Below are 21,342 nucleotides of genomic sequence, written 5' to 3'. Positions count from 1 at the left end.
TTACATGTTCACATAGCAGCCCTATATACAGGATCTACAAGGGAAACATTAGACATTACATGTTCACATAGCAGCCCCTATATACATGATCTACAAGGGAAACATTAGACATTACATGTTCACATAGCAGCCCTATATACAGGACTACAAGGAAAACATTAGGCATTTAATGTTCACACATCAGTCCCTGTATACAGAACTACAAGGGAAACATTAGACATTACATGTTCACATAGCAGCCCTATATACAGGACCTGCAAGAGAAACATTAGGCAGTTAATGTTCACATAGCAGCCCTATATACAGGATCTACAAGGGAAACATTAGACATGACATGTTTACATAGCAGCCCCTATATACAGGACTAAAAGGAAAACTCTAGACATTTAATGTTCACATAGCAGCCCTATATACAGGACCTGCAAGGGAAACATTAGACATTACATGTTCACATAACAGCCCTATACACAGGACTACAAGGGAAACATTAGACATGACGTGTTCACATAGCAGCCCTATATACAGGACCCACAAGGGAAACATTAGACATTACATGTTCACATAGCAGCCCCTATATACAAGACCTTCAGTCGTTATAGGTTCACTCAGCAGACCTAATATACAACATACAAGTGACGAAAGTCCCCGTTGTCATGACGGTTGGGATACGGTGAAGATGCCATTGTTGTTAAAGTGAGTGAGGGAGTACTGTTTTACGCCACATCAGCATAGGTCGTTTTACGTCACGAGCTTGAATTTGTGCGTGTATGTGTGGGTGCGTGCGTGCGTAAGAAATTATAACCTACCATATACATTTCCGTATGTTGTGTCAGAGAACCGTTGGACTATAGCAGCAGAGTCGTCCTCTGCTGTGAAGACTTGATACATGGTACAGAAGGATGGGTACCGTTTGTAGTCAAAACCGACACATTTTAGGAGTTTACTGCACTCAACACCGCACTGGGGGAGAGAAACCACCCGCTTCTGATCCAGAGTAGTAACACTGAAAGGAAATGGTTTATCTGTTGTCCTTAATGTCCACTGGTGGACGTCAGTTGATGCTGCAACTCCGGCAATGATAAGGGCAGGGCAAATGAGAGAAGCCAGCACCCGACACCACATTCTGCATGGATGTGTGATATTAGGATCCAGTAGTCGACTGGTCGGTTGACCCTGTATGATATTAAACTGTTGTTTTTCCAAATGTTACACACTAGTGATCTCCACTAACTTTCCATTGGCTGTGCTCCCTCGTGACTGCTGCCAAGTCAGTGATATTCAATGGTATGTTGAAGTATCAAAGCAATTGTCTAGAGGGTAAAGACACTGAGGGGGGTATGCATGATGCAGAATTTAGCAAGCCTCAGCTTAACAGTGCTGCAGAGAGTCCGATTGACTTCAGAATAATCAGTTGGTTCCTCACGATGAACATTCAATGTATACCACAGACATACATTACTGTTAGAAATGCATTGCCCTGGTGGCGAAGGTAAACAATAAAAAAACAAACTTGCCAAACTGGAACATAAACACGGATCAATATCCGGTTATTGATTGATGTGTTGCTAACTGCAATCTCCATGTATATGTTGCTAAATATGCACGTTGATTAACATCAGTTCCAAAAAAATAATTTCATGAGTTAAGACATGTCCGGGCATCTCATGGTTGGCTGTGAAAAGCAACTGCATTAGATTGGGTGATCATGGCCATGTGTTTTGTTTTTGTTTGTTTGTTTGTTTGTTGTTTAACGCCGCACTCGGCAATATTCCAGCCATATGACGGCGGTCTGTAAATAATCGAGTCTGGACTAGTCAATCCAGTGATTGACAACATGAGCATCGGTCCACGCATTTGGGTATTAATGACATGTATCAACCAAGTCAGCGAGCCTGACCACCCGATCCCGTTAGTCGCCTCTTATGACAAGCATAGTCGCCTTTTTACGACAAGAATGGGTTGCTGAAGACCTATTCTACCCCGGATCTTCACGGGCCTCATGGCACGGTGAATTGGCCCAGTGTGTGTCGTTGCACCCCAAACGCATAGGTCATTCTGTTCTTAGTTTCTGTTTTACCCTTATCTCGGTGTATGTCATGTTTGCACTACCCATCAGCTGTATAAAACAGGTCAGTAATGTATGTCATGTTTGCACTACCCATCAGCTGTATATAACAGGTCAGTAATGTATGTCATGTTTGCTCTACCCATCAACTGTATAAAACAGGTCAGTAATGTATGTCATGTTTGCTCTACCCATCAGCTGTATAAAACAGGTCAGTAATGTATGTCATGTTTGCTCTACCCATCAGCTGTATAAAACAGGTCAGTAATGTATGTCATGTTTGCACTACCCATCAGCTGTATAAAACAGGTCAGTAATGTATGTCATGTTTGCTCTACCCATCAACTGTATAAAACAGGTCAGTAATGTATGTCATGTTTGCACTACCCATCAGCTGTATAAAACAGGTCAGTAATGTATGTCATGTTTGCTCTACCCATCAACTGTATAAAACAGGTCAGTAATGTATGTCATGTTTGCACTACCCACCAGCTGTATAAAACAGGTCAGTAATGTATGTCATGTTTGCTCTAACCATCAACTGTATAAAACAGGTCAGTAATGTATGTCACGTTTGCACTACCCATCAGCTGTATAAAACAGGTCAGTAATGTATGTCATGTTTGCACTACCCATCAACTGTATATACCGGCTCAGTAATGTATGTCACGTAAGCATCACCCATCAGCTGTATAAAACAGGTCAGTAATGTATGTCATGTTTGCACTACCCATCAACTGTATATACTGGCTCAGTAATGTATGTCACGTAAGCATCACCCATCAGCTGTATAAAACGGGTAAGTAATGTATGTCATGTTTGTACTTCACATCGGCTGTATAAAACAGGTTTGCACTACCCATCAACTGTATATACCGGCTCAGTAATGTATGTCACGTTAGCACAACCCATCAGCTGTATAAAACAGGTCAGTAATGTATGTCACGTTAGCACTACCCATCAGCTGTATAAAACAGGTTTGCACTTCCCAGCAGCTGTATATAACAGGTCAGTAATGTATGTCATGTTTGCACTACCTAGCAGCTGTAAAAAAGCGGATCAGTAATGTGTATCACTGTTACTGACCTGTTTTATACAGTTGATGGGTAGTGCAAACATTGGGAATATGTCTAAAAGTTTTCGGTTTCAGTCTCAATACGAACAGACTAATGAAGTCCGACGCCAAATAAGGGGAGCTAATAAGTCCCTGACCCTATACAATTATTCTCCCAAGAACGTTATAAAATCTCAACAAATACACACATCCATAAACCATGTATAAACCGAGTGTAACTGTTCTGTTCGGTTACCGTTCTCTGAGATAAATGTATGTATTGATCGACACTTGATACATTTTACGAGGCGTATGTGGACGCGGAAACTAACTCTTAGAGGAATCAAAGAAAACATCAGGATCACTGTCCCGGAACATTTAATAAACAATAAACAACAAATACCAGATGAGTGGAATACCTACTCTGACAACATAAAGACAACGATAAGCGGAGTTTCCACCATAGATATACATGAGGTGAGCGGAGTTTTCACCTCAGACAAACATGAGGTGAGCGGAGTTTTCACCTCAGACAAACATGAGGTGAGCGGAGTTTTCACCTCAGACAAACATGAGGTGAGCGGAGTTTTCACCTCAGACAAACATGAGGTGAGCGGAGTTTTCACCTCAGAAAAACATGAGGTGAGCGGAGTTTTCACCTCAGACAAACATGAGGTGAGCGGAGTTTCCACCTCAGACAAACATGAGGTGAACGGAGTTTCCACCTCGGACAAACATGAGGTGAACGGAGTTTCCACCTTAGACAAACATGAGGTTAACGGAGTTTCCACCTTAGACAAACATGAGGTGAACGGAGTTTCCACCTCAGAAAAACACGAGGTGAGCGGAGTTTCCACCTTAGACAAACATGAGGTGAACGGAGTTTCCACCTCAGACAAACATGAGGTGAGCGGAGTTTCCACCTCAGACAAACATGAGGTGAGCGGAGTTTCCACCTTAGACAAACATGAGGTGAGCGGAATTTCCACCTTGGACAAACATGAGGTGAGCGGAGTTTCCACCTCAGACAAACATGAGGTGAACGGAGTTTCCACCGAAAAAAAACATGATTAGAGCGGAGTTTTCACCTAAGACAAACATGAGGGGAACGGAGTTTCCACCTTTGACAAACATGAGGTGAACGGAGTTTCCACCTTAGAAAAACATGAGGTGAACGGAGTTTCCACCTTTGACAAACATGAGTTGAGCGGAATTTCCACCTTAGACAAACATGAGGTGAGCGGAGTTTCCACCTTTGACAAACATGAGGTGAGCGGAGTTTCCACCGTAGACAAACATGAGGGGAACTGAGTTTCCGTTTTAGTAGTCTCTTACGACTAGCAACGGGGTGCCTGGGACACATTCTACCCCGGGTCTACCCCAAAGTACCATTGGCATGGGGGCGGTCGTGTATCTAGTGGTTAAAGCGTTCGCTCGTCACATCGAGGACCTGGGTTCGATTCCCTACATGGGTACAATGTGTGAAGCTCATTTCTGGTGTCCCCCGCCATGGGCATGTTGCTGACAAACCAAGATCAGGGCGAAACGGATTCGGTCACGACTAAGGGACACAACTGTGTGCAGCGACTTGCAGAGCATGCGACGTCTGGCCACGAAAACGCGAGAATGCGACATTTCATTTTCTCGCGATCTCGGGTTCTCGCGTTTTAGACGCAGTCCGTGCGCATGTGTAATATCAAAAGGTCAAGGCGCATCCGCGATCCAGATCCAGATCGCTGGCATATGCCGTTAAACATTCAACACAAACACATATGAACAGAAATAATTTGTTGAAGCGGGTGTAAAATAACTTTGCAATAACATCATTAACAAAGACTAACCAACTTGTCTTGGTACATGAAGTGTGAAGCCAGGAGTGAATGAGTGAGTTGGGTTTAACTCTGCTTTTAACATCATTCTATCACCATGTGTTGGCTTAATGTGAAAGGAAAGCCCGAAGTGATGCAGGTGTCAGACGTTTACCACTAGGGTGAAACCCACAAGCACAGGAATGGTGCTCACAAACCTAGAAACATAAACAGATCGATCCGGGATTCAGCTCATGGGTTTCACCGAAGTGGTAAATTTCTGAGACCTGCATCACTTCGGGCTTTCCTCCCACATTAAGCTGACACGCCGTGTTATAACTGAAATACTGTTAAAAAGCGGCGTTACACCCAACTCACTCACTCACTTAAAGAAACAACTACCCACGCGTGTTTTTTCTCAAGCAATAAGTGTTACTAATAAGTAGTAACGGTCTTATTTCCGAAGGCTGGAGACAAAGTATAATTAATACTATTCAGAAGTCGAATCTGACAAACCACAGAGACCCTCTCTCGTACCGTAGCATTACTTTAGCTTCAGTTGTGCTCAAGCTATATTGTAATGTGTTAAATGTCATGAGGTGAGCGGAGTTTTCACCTCAGAAAAACATGAGGTGAGCGGAGTTTTCACCTCAGACAAACATGAGGTGAGCGGAGTTTCCACCTTAGACAAACATGAGGTGAACGGAGTTTCCACCTCGGACAAACATGAGGTGAACGGAGTTTCCACCTCAGACAAACATGAGGTTAACGGAGTTTCCACCTTAGACAAACATGAGGTGAACGGAGTTTCCACCTCAGAAAAACACGAGGTGAGCGGAGTTTCCACCTTAGACAAACATGAGGTGAACGGAGTTTCCACCTCAGACAAACATGAGGTGAGCGGAGTTTCCACCTCAGACAAACATGAGGTGAGCGGAGTTTCCACCTTAGACAAACATGAGGTGAGCGGAATTTCCACCTTGGACAAACATGAGGTGAGCGGAGTTTCCACCTCAGACAAACATGAGGTGAACGGAGTTTCCACCTAAAAAAAACATGATTAGAGCGGAGTTTTCACCTAAGACAAACATGAGGGGAACGGAGTTTCCACCTTTGACAAACATGAGGTGAACGGAGTTTCCACCTTAGAAAAACATGAGGTGAACGGAGTTTCCACCTTTGACAAACATGAGTTGAGCGGAATTTCCACCTTAGACAAACATGAGGTGAGCGGAGTTTCCACCTTTGACAAACATGAGGTGAGCGGAGTTTCCACCGTAGACAAACATGAGGGGAACTGAGTTTCCGTTTTAGTAGTCTCTTACGACTAGCAACGGGGTGCCTGGGACACATTCTACCCCGGGTCTACCCCAAAGTACCATTGGCATGGGGGCGGTCGTGTATCCTAGTGGTTAAAGCGTTCGCTCGTCACATCGAGGACCTGGGTTCGATTCCCTACATGGGTACAATGTGTGAAGCTCATTTCTGGTGTCCCCCGCCATGGGCATGTTGCTGACAAACCAAGATCAGGGCGAAACGGATTCGGTCACGACTAAGGGACACAACTGTGTGCAGCGACTTGCAGAGCATGCGACGTCTGGCCACGAAAACGCGAGAATGCGACATTTCATTTTCTCGCGATCTCGGGTTCTCGCGTTTTAGACGCAGTCCGTGCGCATGTGTAATATCAAAAGGTCAAGGCGCATCCGCGATCCAGATCCAGATCGCTGGCATATGCCGTTAAACATTCAACACAAACACATATGAACAGAAATAATTTGTTGAAGCGGGTGTAAAATAACTTTGCAATAACATCATTAACAAAGACTAACCAACTTGTCTTGGTACATGAAGTGTGAAGCCAGGAGTGAATGAGTGAGTTGGGTTTAACTCTGCTTTTAACATCATTCTATCACCATGTGTTGGCTTAATGTGAAAGGAAAGCCCGAAGTGATGCAGGTGTCAGACGTTTACCACTAGGGTGAAACCCACAAGCACAGGAATGGTGCTCACAAACCTAGAAACATAAACAGATCGATCCGGGATTCAGCTCATGGGTTTCACCGAAGTGGTAAATTTCTGAGACCTGCATCACTTCGGGCTTTCCTCCCACATTAAGCTGACACGCCGTGTTATAACTGAAATACTGTTAAAAAGCGGCGTTACACCCAACTCACTCACTCACTTAAAGAAACAACTACCCACGCGTGTTTTTTCTCAAGCAATAAGTGTTACTAATAAGTAGTAACGGTCTTATTTCCGAAGGCTGGAGACAAAGTATAATTAATACTATTCAGAAGTCGAATCTGACAAACCACAGAGACCCTCTCTCGTACCGTAGCATTACTTTAGCTTCAGTTGTGCTCAAGCTATATTGTAATGTGTTAAATGTCATGAGGTGAGCGGAGTTTTCACCTCAGAAAAACATGAGGTGAGCGGAGTTTTCACCTCAGACAAACATGAGGTGAGCGGAGTTTCCACCTTAGACAAACATGAGGTGAACGGAGTTTCCACCTCGGACAAACATGAGGTGAACGGAGTTTCCACCTCAGACAAACATGAGGTTAACGGAGTTTCCACCTTAGACAAACATGAGGTGAACGGAGTTTCCACCTCAGAAAAACACGAGGTGAGCGGAGTTTCCACCTTAGACAAACATGAGGTGAACGGAGTTTCCACCTCAGACAAACATGAGGTGAGCGGAGTTTCCACCTCAGACAAACATGAGGTGAGCGGAGTTTCCACCTTAGACAAACATGAGGTGAGCGGAATTTCCACCTTGGACAAACATGAGGTGAGCGGAGTTTCCACCTCAGACAAACATGAGGTGAACGGAGTTTCCACCTAAAAAAAACATGATTAGAGCGGAGTTTTCACCTAAGACAAACATGAGGGGAACGGAGTTTCCACCTTTGACAAACATGAGGTGAACGGAGTTTCCACCTTAGAAAAACATGAGGTGAACGGAGTTTCCACCTTTGACAAACATGAGTTGAGCGGAATTTCCACCTTAGACAAACATGAGGTGAGCGGAGTTTCCACCTTTGACAAACATGAGGTGAGCGGAGTTTCCACCGTAGACAAACATGAGGGGAACTGAGTTTCCGTTTTAGTAGTCTCTTACGACTAGCAACGGGGTGCCTGGGACACATTCTACCCCGGGTCTACCCCAAAGTACCATTGGCATGGGGGCGGTCGTGTATCCTAGTGGTTAAAGCGTTCGCTCGTCACATCGAGGACCTGGGTTCGATTCCCTACATGGGTACAATGTGTGAAGCTCATTTCTGGTGTCCCCCGCCATGGGCATGTTGCTGACAAACCAAGATCAGGGCGAAACGGATTCGGTCACGACTAAGGGACACAACTGTGTGCAGCGACTTGCAGAGCATGCGACGTCTGGCCACGAAAACGCGAGAATGCGACATTTCATTTTCTCGCGATCTCGGGTTCTCGCGTTTTAGACGCAGTCCGTGCGCATGTGTAATATCAAAAGGTCAAGGCGCATCCGCGATCCAGATCCAGATCGCTGGCATATGCCGTTAAACATTCAACACAAACACATATGAACAGAAATAATTTGTTGAAGCGGGTGTAAAATAACTTTGCAATAACATCATTAACAAAGACTAACCAACTTGTCTTGGTACATGAAGTGTGAAGCCAGGAGTGAATGAGTGAGTTGGGTTTAACTCTGCTTTTAACATCATTCTATCACCATGTGTTGGCTTAATGTGAAAGGAAAGCCCGAAGTGATGCAGGTGTCAGACGTTTACCACTAGGGTGAAACCCACAAGCACAGGAATGGTGCTCACAAACCTAGAAACATAAACAGATCGATCCGGGATTCAGCTCATGGGTTTCACCGAAGTGGTAAATTTCTGAGACCTGCATCACTTCGGGCTTTCCTCCCACATTAAGCTGACACGCCGTGTTATAACTGAAATACTGTTAAAAAGCGGCGTTACACCCAACTCACTCACTCACTTAAAGAAACAACTACCCACGCGTGTTTTTTCTCAAGCAATAAGTGTTACTAATAAGTAGTAACGGTCTTATTTCCGAAGGCTGGAGACAAAGTATAATTAATACTATTCAGAAGTCGAATCTGACAAACCACAGAGACCCTCTCTCGTACCGTAGCATTACTTTAGCTTCAGTTGTGCTCAAGCTATATTGTAATGTGTTAAATGTCGCCTAACGTTATGAACTGAACTATATCGGACATATGGATAACATCAGTTACTTCTTTTTTCTTTGTAAAACGTCTCAGAGCTAATTCTTGCTTCTTCACTCACCTCATGAAAGACCGCCTCCGTGGTCTAGTGGGAGAGCGTCCGCCCGGAGAGCGGAAGGTCCAGGGTTCCATCCCCAGCCGTGTCATACCAAAAGCCGTTAAAAGATGGTACTTGTTGTTACCCTGTCTGGCGCTCGGCATTGAAGGGTTAAAACAAGGACTGGTCGGCTCGTAGTCAGTATACTGTGTCTGAGTGGGGTATTCATGTTAAACTGTGGCATGGTATCTCAGTGTGCTAACAATATAAATCGGCATCAGTCCGAACTAGTAAAAGCAGCCACACACACACACACACACACAAACCACATTTCACCTCACCTCACCTGATGAAGGAGCGAAAAGTTGCTCTGAAACGTCGTACAAAGAATACAGAAGTTGCTATCCATGAAAAAGAGTCATGTATTCTTGTTTTAACTTTTAACTGCCTATCAAAACCTTTTTTATTTGTGAAACATTGCTGGTGCAAAATATGCTGCGTTTCTGCAAACCGTCATTAGTCTTGCTGGAACTGTATTTATCTGGTTCATTTTAGTTTTGAAAGTTTCGCATTGCAAATTTTATGTCGTTCAATCATAATCTACACTTGCGTTTCATTTGCTGTTCAGTATTTTTAAATCGTGAGTGTATCGTACGGATTTCTTTGGCCCGTGGATAGCCAACACGTAACGTGAGGTAAAGGAAAGAAACGCTGCCCTTGGAGAGGAGGTGCATGGGTAACTCTGCTCGGTAGGGTTGACTTTAATCCTCAACCAACTAAATCACGGGTCATAAAATGACTGTGTTTACCTTTTGCAGTTGACTTTGTTTGGAATAAAGATACACCCAACAGCAAATGGTTAGATGAGATGCAAACTATTCTAGAGCCTATAGGGTTGGGTTGTATATTTCCCAGGGAGCTGAGAATGTAATTTGAGTACATCCGGACACATTGACTTTGGTAATAATTTTGCAGCACCATAATCACGCCTTTGGACATGGATACAGCCACAAATGTGTTTGTTTGTTTGTTGTTTAACGCCGCACTCAGCAATAGTCCAGCTACATGACGGCGGTCTGGACCAGACAGTTCAATGATTGAGATCATAAGCATCAATCTAGGTAACTGGCATGGGATACGATGACATGCATCAACCAAGTCTGCGAGCCTGACCACTCGATCCCGTTGGCCGCCTCTTGCAACAAGCATGTGTTGCTGAAGACTTATTCTAAACCGGAACGACTAAAAATAAATTCATTTTTTGATTATGAACACGTGTCAGAATGCACGCATTTCCCTCGTTCTCCACTGAAACATTCATGTCATGATCTGTATTATAGTGTACATGTTTGTTTTTTTTACGCATGTAGTGTTTTTAAGTGCCAAAAGTATCATATGGTCAATAACATACTGACCAAATTAAAAACTTAACAATCCTAAAATTTTAACATTTTGACCAGTTATCATTTTTGGTCCTTATTGTTTATTTAAACAGTAATAGCCACGTATTATCTTCAGATAACACCCGTTTTTTGTGCAGGTGAATCGATCAAAATCATGTGCACAGCACTATAGTGGCAAAAGTGGTTTTTCACGTGCAACTGGTCACGTGGCCATAATACCGGATGTGTTTTCAGCCATACTTGTTAGCAGTCATTAACAAAAAAAAGAAAGACACAAGAAAACAAAAGTCTTTACGGCCATTTGTAATGCCAAGCCTTTCAAATGTGCAACGTGAACGTGCCATCGGCATGTTGCAGACGGGAACGTCCGTAGCTGAAGTCGCAAGGACGATGGGTTGTAGACGACGGACTGTTTATGATTTACAGACGCGTCTACAGCAAACGGGTACCACCGCTGATCGCCCTCGGCCAGGTCGACCACGTGTGACGTCACATGCAGAGGATTGTCAGATTGTCTTACGCCACCCCCGTAACCGACTTTTGACGGATACATCAACCAGAAATGAACTGTTTAGGGGTAGACTGAGTGCGCAATTGAGTGAGAACTGCTCACCTTCAAGCACGACGGCCATACTGCGGGCCGATTCTGACTCAATTACACAGACGTCAACGTCAATTGTGGGCACAGCGATACTTAAGATGGACTCAGAGGAATTGGAATCAAGTCGTCTTCCGTGATGAATCCCGATTTAATCTTCGATTTGCTGATGGTAGGGCGAGGGTGTGGGGGCGCCGTCATGAACGTTACGCCCAGTGTTGTGTACAGGAAGTTGACAGATTTCGAGGCGGAAGTGTCATGGTGTGGGGTGCTTTCTGTGGCAATGCACGTTCCAGGCTTCTTGTCATCCGTAGCAACCTCAACGCTGCTGCTTACCGCGACCAGGTACTGGAACCAGAACTTCTGCCTTTTATGGCAGCACATGGACCCGGTTTGATCTTCCAACACGACAATGCCAGACCCCACACAGCAATTTTGATAAGGAATTTCCTTCAGAATGCAGGAGTCAACGTCATGAACTAGCCGTCAAGGTCTCCCGGCCGCAATCCCATCGAACATGTCTGGGATGCTCTTGGCAGAAGTCTGCGCACTCTCCAGAACCAACCACAGAATTTGCAAGATCTTGGCACCATTTTGCTGCAACAATGGCGTCGTATTCCCAATCATGTGTTCACAAGCATCACAAGGTCCATGCGGAGGCGTTGTGTGGCAGTTGTCAACGCACATGGTGGCCATACACGCTACTGAACTTGTGTGCCATCAGATTCTCGTGCTTGGGACTTATGATTTAAACTATTGATGTTATTACCGAATACCGTAGGTGCTTGGAACAAATTATGGTTACCACCTTTAATTAAAATCCTTCTTTGGACATTAATGATTAAAAAATACCTTCTCTGATACATTTGTCCGTTGTATATCATATATGGGATTACTTTTAAAAATGCGTAGTTTTTAATTTGACTCAGTATACTATATTCTCCATTGTGATATGTCTTTATGCGGTTGGCATTAATAACATTAAATAACAAATATATATTGTTTGCTGTTTGTTGGGGTGCCACCTAGCGGTGTGTAGTGCAGCAGCAGAGAAATGTCGCTCTGAGAAAAAAATGAAATAACGTCAAAACCAATCTACCACCAAAGGTAACATTTTGAGAAGTTCCTCATATCAACAACGTCTAGAAGATGAGCTGTGAAAATGCAGATTATACAGCCAGAATCGGCTGTTTTCACTCAATCTTTATCAACTTCATGTTCAAAAGAGCTAGACGAGCAGCCATGAGGCCGCACGTGCTGCGCGTGCCGAAGAACACCAGGTTACGTCTGCGTCTCTGTCTGTTTGTGTCTGTGTTGACGTTGACACTTAGCAACGATGTTGAGTCCAACCCAGGCCCGCCAAAAACCCGCCAACTGACGATTGAGGGAGAGTTTTCTGCTTCTGAAGTCCTAAAAGAACTGAAAGAAATGCGCCAGGAAATAAATGGGAACTTTGATAAACTTAATCGAAAAATTGAATCTGTTGAAAGAGATATGCAATTGGTGATGGAGGAAAACAAAGAACTGAAAGACACTGTGAATAATCTATCAAATAAAGTGGAATATCTGGAGGGACTTAGCAAGAGAGATAATCTGATATTCTATAATATTGAAGAATCTACTGGCGAAACCACAAGCGAAATCGAAAATAAACTTAAAGAAGTTATCACCAAAATGGAACTGAGACCCACAGACTTTGTATATGATGACATCAGACGACTTCCTACCAAATCACTGGGACCCGGACCTGTACTCGTGTCTATTAGAAATTCGCTTGACAGAAAATCGATATTGAAAGGATCAAGCAAACTGAAAGGATCGAAGTTTGGTATCTCTCAGGATTTTCCAGAAAAAGTACGGCAAACCCGACGTAAGTTGAAAACGTTTCTAGATGAGGCAAGAGATGAAATGAAGTATGCAGTACTGAGATATGATAAGATTCAAATTGATAACAAACTGTACAGACTTGATCACATAAATGAAAACCTAATACACATAAAGACATTCTCACCAGTCACTAGAAGTGGTATAAACAATGCGGCAGCAGTGACGGAATCAGCGGAAGCAACAGATACGAATGATGATGATTAGGGGTGTGGCCAACGTCCATTACGCACAGATATCAGCCTAAAACTGTCAGTGTGGAACTGTGAAGGTTTTAAGAGATTACTACAAAAGAGTCTTTCTTTAGATTTTATCAATAAACATCATATAGCATGTTTCGAGGAATCCTGGTTGAATAAAGAAGATAAAGTAGACATTAATGGATATAATACATACAGCAAAACCAGAACTAAAGCAAGTGGTGCTATCAGAAACTCAGGTGGGATAATCACATTCGTGAATCAAGACATTTCATCTAACGTCTGTGAATTACATGGCTGTACTAAAACAGATAATGTCCAGTGGATAAAACTTCAATTAAACATTACTGTGGTGATAGGCACTGTGTATTACTCTCCAGAAGGATCAACCAGCCCACACTTAAAGGAACAATTGTTTGATATTCTAGAAGAGGATATTGATACGTTTCGAAGTTCTTTTCCTAATTGTGAATTCATTCTACATGGTGACTTTAACGCCAGAACTGGGAATTTAGCAGACTATTTAGAAAAATGATGATACCACCTATTTGCCAATTGACGAAAATATAAACTATATAATGGATGAACCCGCCCCAAGAATATCTCAAGATAAAAATGTAAACAAAAGGGGAAAGTCATTGTTAGACTTTTGCAAGAAAAATGAACTCCGTATCTGCAATGGTCGTTTGTTTCAAGATAAAGACATTGGGAAAATAACTTGTGTTGTGAATGAGGGCCAAAGCGTTGAGGATTATGTTTTGTGCTCAAATAACATATTTCACCAGTTTACCAGTTTCGATATTTGTAACGAAGTTGAATCCACACACTTTCCTATCACATACTCTGTCTTGTTCAAGGGATATAGATCACCTAAGTTGACCAACGATACATTATCTAAAAAGTCAAGATATGTCTGGAACGAGAACAAAATGGTAAAATACACTGAAAATTGGAATTTAATATCGGAATATTCTATCCAAGAAATAACAACAATAGCAGCATGTGGGCGTGTCGAGGAAGTGGCTGAAACATTCCACGATTTGCTACTGTCATGTTCAAAGGACTTCAAAAAATCGTCAGTATCCACAGTCAACAAGGGACATAACTGGTGGGATGCGGAATGCTACCAAGCCAGGTGTGACGCAAGCCGTAAACTTCGTGCATTTTATGCAACTAACTGTACACGCGACCGCCTCACCTATATCGAAGCATGGAAATCATACAAACATTTATGTCACCTGAAATGTACACGTGCTCTCAATATGAAAAAGGAAAAACTTCAGGAGAGCCTTCTTAATAGGGACAACAAACTATTCTGGTCAATTCTAAAGGGAAAACGACAATTCACTAACCCAGTTATTACACCTGCCGAGTGGAAAAGACATTTTGAAAGCCACTTTAATAGTATAAGCACTTCACCCGATGAACAATCCTTTATTGAAAGCATAATGGACTTTATTGACTCAATCACCGATGACTTGATAGATACAACTGTAAATACGAATGATTTAGATAGAGATATTAGCTATGATGAAATTAATGCTGCTATTTCAGGTATGAAAAACGGCAAAGCTCCAGGATATAGTGGTATACCAATTGACTTTTTCAAAAATGCTCCATTTGCTTGCGTTAACCTATTACTGACTTTATACAATGCAGTATTGAGAACTGGGATCTATCCAAAACAGTGGTCACTTGGTGCAATACTTCCAATTCATAAAAAAGGAAATGTTAACAATCCTAAAAATTATCGCCCCATAACTTTATTGGAAGTTGCTGGTAAAATATTTGCTAAAATTATATGTGAAAGACTGACCAAATTTGTTGAAACTAATGATATTCTTATCCCTGAACAAGCTGGTTTTAGACATGGATTTCAAACACTGGACAACATCTTTGTTTTAGATACATTGATCGCTAAATACTTTGCTTTGTATAAAGGTCGATTATATTGTTGTTTTATTGACCTTAAAGCTGCATTTGATTCAATTAATAGAAAAAGTATGTTATATAAGATTTGGTTGTACAACATAAAAGGAAGTGTTGTTCGCCTTATTAGAAATATGTATTCCAATGTTCAGTCATGTATTTCACTGCAGGATGGTTTTACTGATTTTTTCAACTGCTTAAACGGTGTGAAACAGGGATGCCAACTATCTCCATTACTTTTTTCATTGTATATTAATGATATTATAGATATTTTGAATGTAGATGAGGACAGATGTATAGAACTGGGTATTTGTAATATTTTTATGTTACTGTTTGCAGATGACATGGCACTCTTCGATAGTACAGTAAAGGGTCTACAAAAAAGACTTGACAAACTATCTGTTTATTGTAAAAAATGGAGCCTCTGCGTTAATGTTGAGAAAACAAAAGTAGTTGTTTTTAGAAAAGGTGGTAGACTTAGGAAATATGAAAAGTTTTATCTTGACAATAGACCATATATTTAGGTGTTCAGTTCTCTAGCAGTGGTTCCTGGTATAAAACACAGAAAACTCTGTCTTTTCAAATGTCCAAGGTTTTGAACCCAATGCGCTCCCAATGCAATAATTTTAGAAATTTATCATTGCCAGTATTGCTGTATATTTTTTATGTTAAATTGTTTCCAGTGTTGACTTATGGATCTGAAATTTGGGGTTTCCATCCATCGCCAGACGCAACCCGCGTTTATGATACTTACTTTAAGCAATTACTCTGTCTTGGTAGAAAAACACCAAATGTTGTTGCTAGAGGTGAAGTTGGATATTGTTCATTAAAAGCTAAGATGTACATCAAAATAATTAAGTATTGGCTGAGATTAATCTATCAACAAGATAATGTGATTTTACAGCAGGCATATTCTTTTCAATATAGGTTAGCTGAATTAGATAAGAGTTGTTGGGCATATAATGTTAAAATGCTTTTATTTAAGTACGGTTTTGGATTTGTTTGGAAAAACCAAAATGTTAATTGTATCACTTCCTTTTTGTCAGAGTTTGAAGAGCGTTGTAAAGAGATTGATTACCAAATGTGGTTTGAGGATTTGTCAAAATATTCTAAATTGAAAATGTACCAGTCTGGTAAGACTGTCTTTAAATTCGAAGAATACCTATCACTTGTCATTGTACATCCTTATAGAAATGCTCTGACTAAATTTAGATGTTCAGACCATAAACTTATGATTGAATACGGACGTACACTTGGTATAAGTGCGAATGAAAGATTCTGTCCATTGTGTATCGTACCTTGTGTCGAAACTGAATACCATTCTATAATGATATAAGAAGTCTATTACCGAAATACTATGTACAAAACCCAACTCTTTTTAAATTCCAACAACTACTGTCATCACAAAATGCCTACACTGTAAATGTCTTAGCGAAATATATTTTCCTGTCAATGAAAAAAAGATGTAAACAACTCAATATTAATTAATTGTCACTTTGATTGACCAATGTATAATATTGTATGGTGCTCAATTGAATTGAAAAAATCAATGAAATATGTATTGTATAATGGGCCGGTGGCCCCTTTACTGCAATAAACTCTCTCTCTCTATAAGGTAATGATCAAAGGTAGGAAAGAGAAAACTGTCAGACACCACCAGAGTGAGTGAGTGAGTGAGTTTGATTTTACGCCGCTTTTAACAATATTCCAGCAATATCACGGCGGGGGACACCAGAAATGGGCTTCACACATTGTACCCATGTCGGGAATCGAACCCGGGTCTTCGATTAAAGCTGGGGGATTTCCTTCCGAATGCCCCGGGGTTCCTGGTCAATGAATACATTCACAGTTTATAAAAAAATAAACTGCACTGATTCTTAGTCAGCATTCAAATAGTATTTCTACATGGTTTATTTTTTAAGAATACAGTAAACTACGGTTATTACGAACACGCTTATAACGAACTAACGGATATAACGAACTAACTTTTTAGTCACGACTATTTGCTGTAGTTATGCTGTATATATGCTTATAACGAATTACGGTTATTACGAACTAAAATTAGTAGTCCCTTTGAGTTCGTTATAACCGTACTTTACTGTAGTTTGATTTAAAACTTTTCTATCTTTGAACATCAATAAATCTGCCTTTTTACAACACCACAGGGGTTCATGTGGTTGAAATAACATTTTTTACCCCAACTTCACTGAAGCAATATATTTGTACACAAAATCACCTCGCCACAGGTTACTTATTACAATGGAAGCAGGAATGAGTGATTTTTAAATAGACATAATCAAATTTAACAAAAGTTCTTTGCAATTTGCAAATACTTGGTTAGTTCGGGCGGGTGTAGTGCTTGGTCTGTGTGGTTATAGAAGATAAAGAGAAGATGAAAATTAGTAACATGTCATATTTTACTTCACAGAATAAAACATATTTTTCACATAAGACTTATATGCATTATCAGGCCTAAAGGCACGATGTTCACGACTACCAAACGCGGAGCAACCCATCTCTCTCTCTCTCTCTCTCTCTCTCTCTCCTCTCTCTCTCTCTCTCTCTCTCTCTCTCTCTCTCTCTCTCTCTCTCTCTCCTCTCTCTCTCTCTCTCACTCACTCACCCGATCACTCACCCGATCACTCACTCACCCGATCACTCACTCACTTACTCACTCATCCGATCACTCACTCACTCACCCGATCACTCACTCACCCGATCACTCACTCACTCGATCACTAACTCACTCACTCACTCACCCGATCACTCACTCACTCACTCACTCACCTGATCACTCAATCACTCACTCACTCACCCGATCACTCACTCACCTGATCACTCACTCACTCACTCACTCACCCGATCACTCACTCACTCACTCACTCACTCACTCATCCGATCACTCACTCACTCACCCCGATCACTCACTCACTCACTCACTCACTCACTCACTCACTCCTGTGGTACTTGCCTGCTCGATGTGAAATGAGTGTTCGCGACTATCCACGCCGAAGACCCATGTTCGATTCCCGACATGGGTACAATGTGTGAAGCCCATTTCTGGTGTCCCTCGCCGTGATATTGCTGGAACATTGCTAAATGCGGCGTAAAACTAAACTCACTCACTCGCTCACAGTTCGCGGCTGTCATGACTGTGTCGGTGTGCCTGAAAGGACATGCCTGCAACACCCGCCAGCAGGCTGACGTTTGGCTTACCCCTGACCCGCAAGGGAAACTTCATATCATTCAGCACACACCATGTACCCTTTACTTCCTTCATAAACGCAGTTACATTCAGTAGAATAGAATAAGTTGCCCATTGATCAAGTCGAATGTCAAACGAACAGCCCTTGACCTCCAAACATGTCCTCTATCAAAGGACGCGTCCTACCCGCATATATGCAAATGCTCGTTCAGGGCTGAATGCCTAGCCGATACCTCGCCTGGCATGGATATATATCCTTATGAGTGTACAGCTCACAGCGTATCTGATGCACAGCCAACACTGAACACAAGACTGCGACAGAATGTCGGTTAAGAATAAAGCTGTTAAAGATGTCCATGAAGTATAGACACTTAACGAGTGTGATTCACACAGGTACAAAGACCACCCCCACACGTCCATGATGTACAAACGTCGAGGACTGTTCACGGAGAAGTAAATACATACGCGTTGTAAATCTGATGACATATTTACGGCGTTTATCAACGCCACAGACATTAGACTAGATATTTCCCTTGAGGAATATGTAAATAAATTCACATGGGATTAACACATATCTGTAGTTGTGGTAGTAGTAGTAGTAGTAGTAGTAGTAGTAGTAGTAGTAGTAGTAGTAGTAGTAGTAGTCGTAGTCGTAGTCGTAGTCGTAGTCGTAGTAGTGGTGGTGGTGTTACTAGATGTAGTAGTAGTGGAAGTAGTTGTAGTAGTAGGGTTGGTGTGGTACTACTTGTAGTAGTAGTGGTGGTAGTAGTAGTAGTAGTAGTAGTAGTAGTGGAAAATGTAGTAGTTGTAGCAGCAGTAATTGTAGTAGTAGTAGCAATAGTAGTAGCAACAGAAGTAGTGGCAGCAGCAGCAGTAATAGTGTAATAGTAGTAGTAGTAGTAGTAGTAGTAGTAGTTGTAGTAGAAAATGTGGTAGTTGTAGCAGCAGTAATTGTAGTAGTAGTAGTAGTAGCAATAGTAGTAGCAACAGAAGTAGTGGCAGCAGCATTAATAGTGTAATAGTAGTAGTAGTAGTAGTAGTAGTAGTAGTAGTAGTAGTAGAAGTAGTAGTCGAAAATGTAGTAGATGTTGCAGCAGTAGTAATATTTGTGGGTGTTGTAGTAGAGGAAGCAGTATGTGTTTCAGGTCAATAGAAGTAGATAACGTAGAATAACAGTCAGTAGAATTACAGTAGAATTACTGCAGATTTACGCCAATTTTAGCAATATTCCAGCAATATCTTGGCGGGGGACACCAGAAATGATCTTCAGACGATGTGCCCGTGTGGAGAATCGAACCCGGAGTCTTCGGCGTGAAAAGCGAACGCTATAACAACAAGGTAAAATTGGGTTTAACGTCGCATTCAAGTTATTTACACTTACACGGATGTGTGAGGCTGCTTGAACTAATCCCGTTATCATGACATTATGGAATAAAAACTGTTGTGACGCTTTCGGGTTTCGAAGGAAATCTTCAGGTATCGATTCTGCTTTCGAAACCTTTGAATTAAAAAATCCAGTAAGTCTTAAAAAAACCTTTAAAAAACAGAACTGTACCATAAGACTGTGAGAGAAGACAAGATACACGTGGTGACACGTGTTTCAACCTATACATGGTTCCGCGGGACAGGCCCCCTGGATAACCCCGTCGACTGAGGATCAGTTTTATATGGCTTCATGTGAGCGGAACGCGGTGAAGGAAATGCTCGTACACAACTTTGGGTAAACCACGTGCTCTGGTATAGTTCTGACATACCAAGCGTAGTATTCGACCACATGGGGACGATGGGGTAGCCTAGTGGTTGAAGCGTTCGCTCGTCACGCCTAAGACCCGGGTTCGATTCTCGACATGGGCATAACGTCTGAAGTTGATTTTTGGTGTGACATTGCAGGAATATTGCTAAAATCGGTTTTAAATTACCAACTGACAGTAATTCTAAAGTAATTCTACTGTAATGCTACGTTTTCTACTTCTGTTGACTGTATACTGCTTCCTCTTCTTCAACAACCTCAAGTTTTACCACATATGATTACAATGTAATATACGCCATAATATTGCTGGAATATTGCTAAATGCGGCGTAAAAACCATACTCACTTACTATTTGATCCATGATGACTGGATCCTGGTACATGTAGGGGGTGGAACTATGCATAGCGAATTCCAGCACCTCAAGCTATTTGCGGCCAGCGCCCATTAAAGGAAGATACGTTAGTGAATATGCCACTACAACCTCAACAACTTCCTCTACTTCCTTCTTCCTCCAACCTCGTGGGTTTCACCCAAGTGGTAAACGTCTGAGACCTGCATCACTTCAACCAGTCAAAGATGTTCACGCTGAACAAAACCCCCGCATCGGGGAAACCATATTGCTATAACATGGGCGGATACAGCTTTTTTCAAAAGAGGGGGTGCACAATTAAGATCTATTTATTGTCTTTGGTGGTAATTTATACAGAAATAAAGATTTTTTTCGAAATAAAAAGGGGGGTGTATAACATTTCCCACAATGCCACGGCCAAGGTACGCTATGTTGGGCCATTATGTTGGGCGCTTCGAGGTTTTACCGATCATTTTTACGATTAAACACCGGATTCTCGTGGTCTAACCTGTACTCATATACGTATCAATGATATGAGGCATTTTGCATTTGCCAAAAAGCCAACATAGAGACGGTCATATCACAGGGGTGTGATAACAGGACCCGTATTACATCCCGGGTTGATATGGCTTGTCAATCCATTTTGAATGAGCGATCGATATAGCCCGGGTGGTAAAAAATTGGAGTTACGTCCCTTAGTCGTCTGCTCGTCTGCTCGGCAAGCGTTCCCGTGACAATGATGTACAATGTGAAAGTATATTGGTGACAGCCAAATCATTCAGAATGTAAGTCCGTAAATGTACTGCATTCACTTGCAAATAGATAC

At 41.9% G+C, this 21,342-nt stretch overlaps 1 protein-coding gene across 1 annotated transcript; it reads left to right on the top strand.

The window, feature by feature from the left end:
• Positions 1-3,431: 3,431 nt before the first annotated feature.
• LOC139457234 (uncharacterized) lies at positions 3,432-7,775 on the top strand. Its single transcript, XM_071238645.1, has 3 exons — positions 3,432-4,124; positions 5,527-5,922; positions 7,326-7,775. The coding sequence occupies exons 1-3, from the start codon at positions 3,432-3,434 to the stop codon at positions 7,773-7,775; spliced, it is 1,539 nt and encodes a 512-aa protein (XP_071094746.1).
• The last annotated feature ends 13,567 nt before the right edge of the window (positions 7,776-21,342 follow it).

This window comes from Haliotis cracherodii, unplaced genomic scaffold (assembly GCF_022045235.1).
Source record: "Haliotis cracherodii isolate W230 unplaced genomic scaffold, xgHalCrac1.p SCAF_12, whole genome shotgun sequence".
NCBI lineage: Eukaryota > Metazoa > Mollusca > Gastropoda > Lepetellida > Haliotidae > Haliotis > Haliotis cracherodii.
Note: the sequence above shows the minus strand (reverse complement) of the source record. Positions and strands in the feature narration are given on the sequence as shown.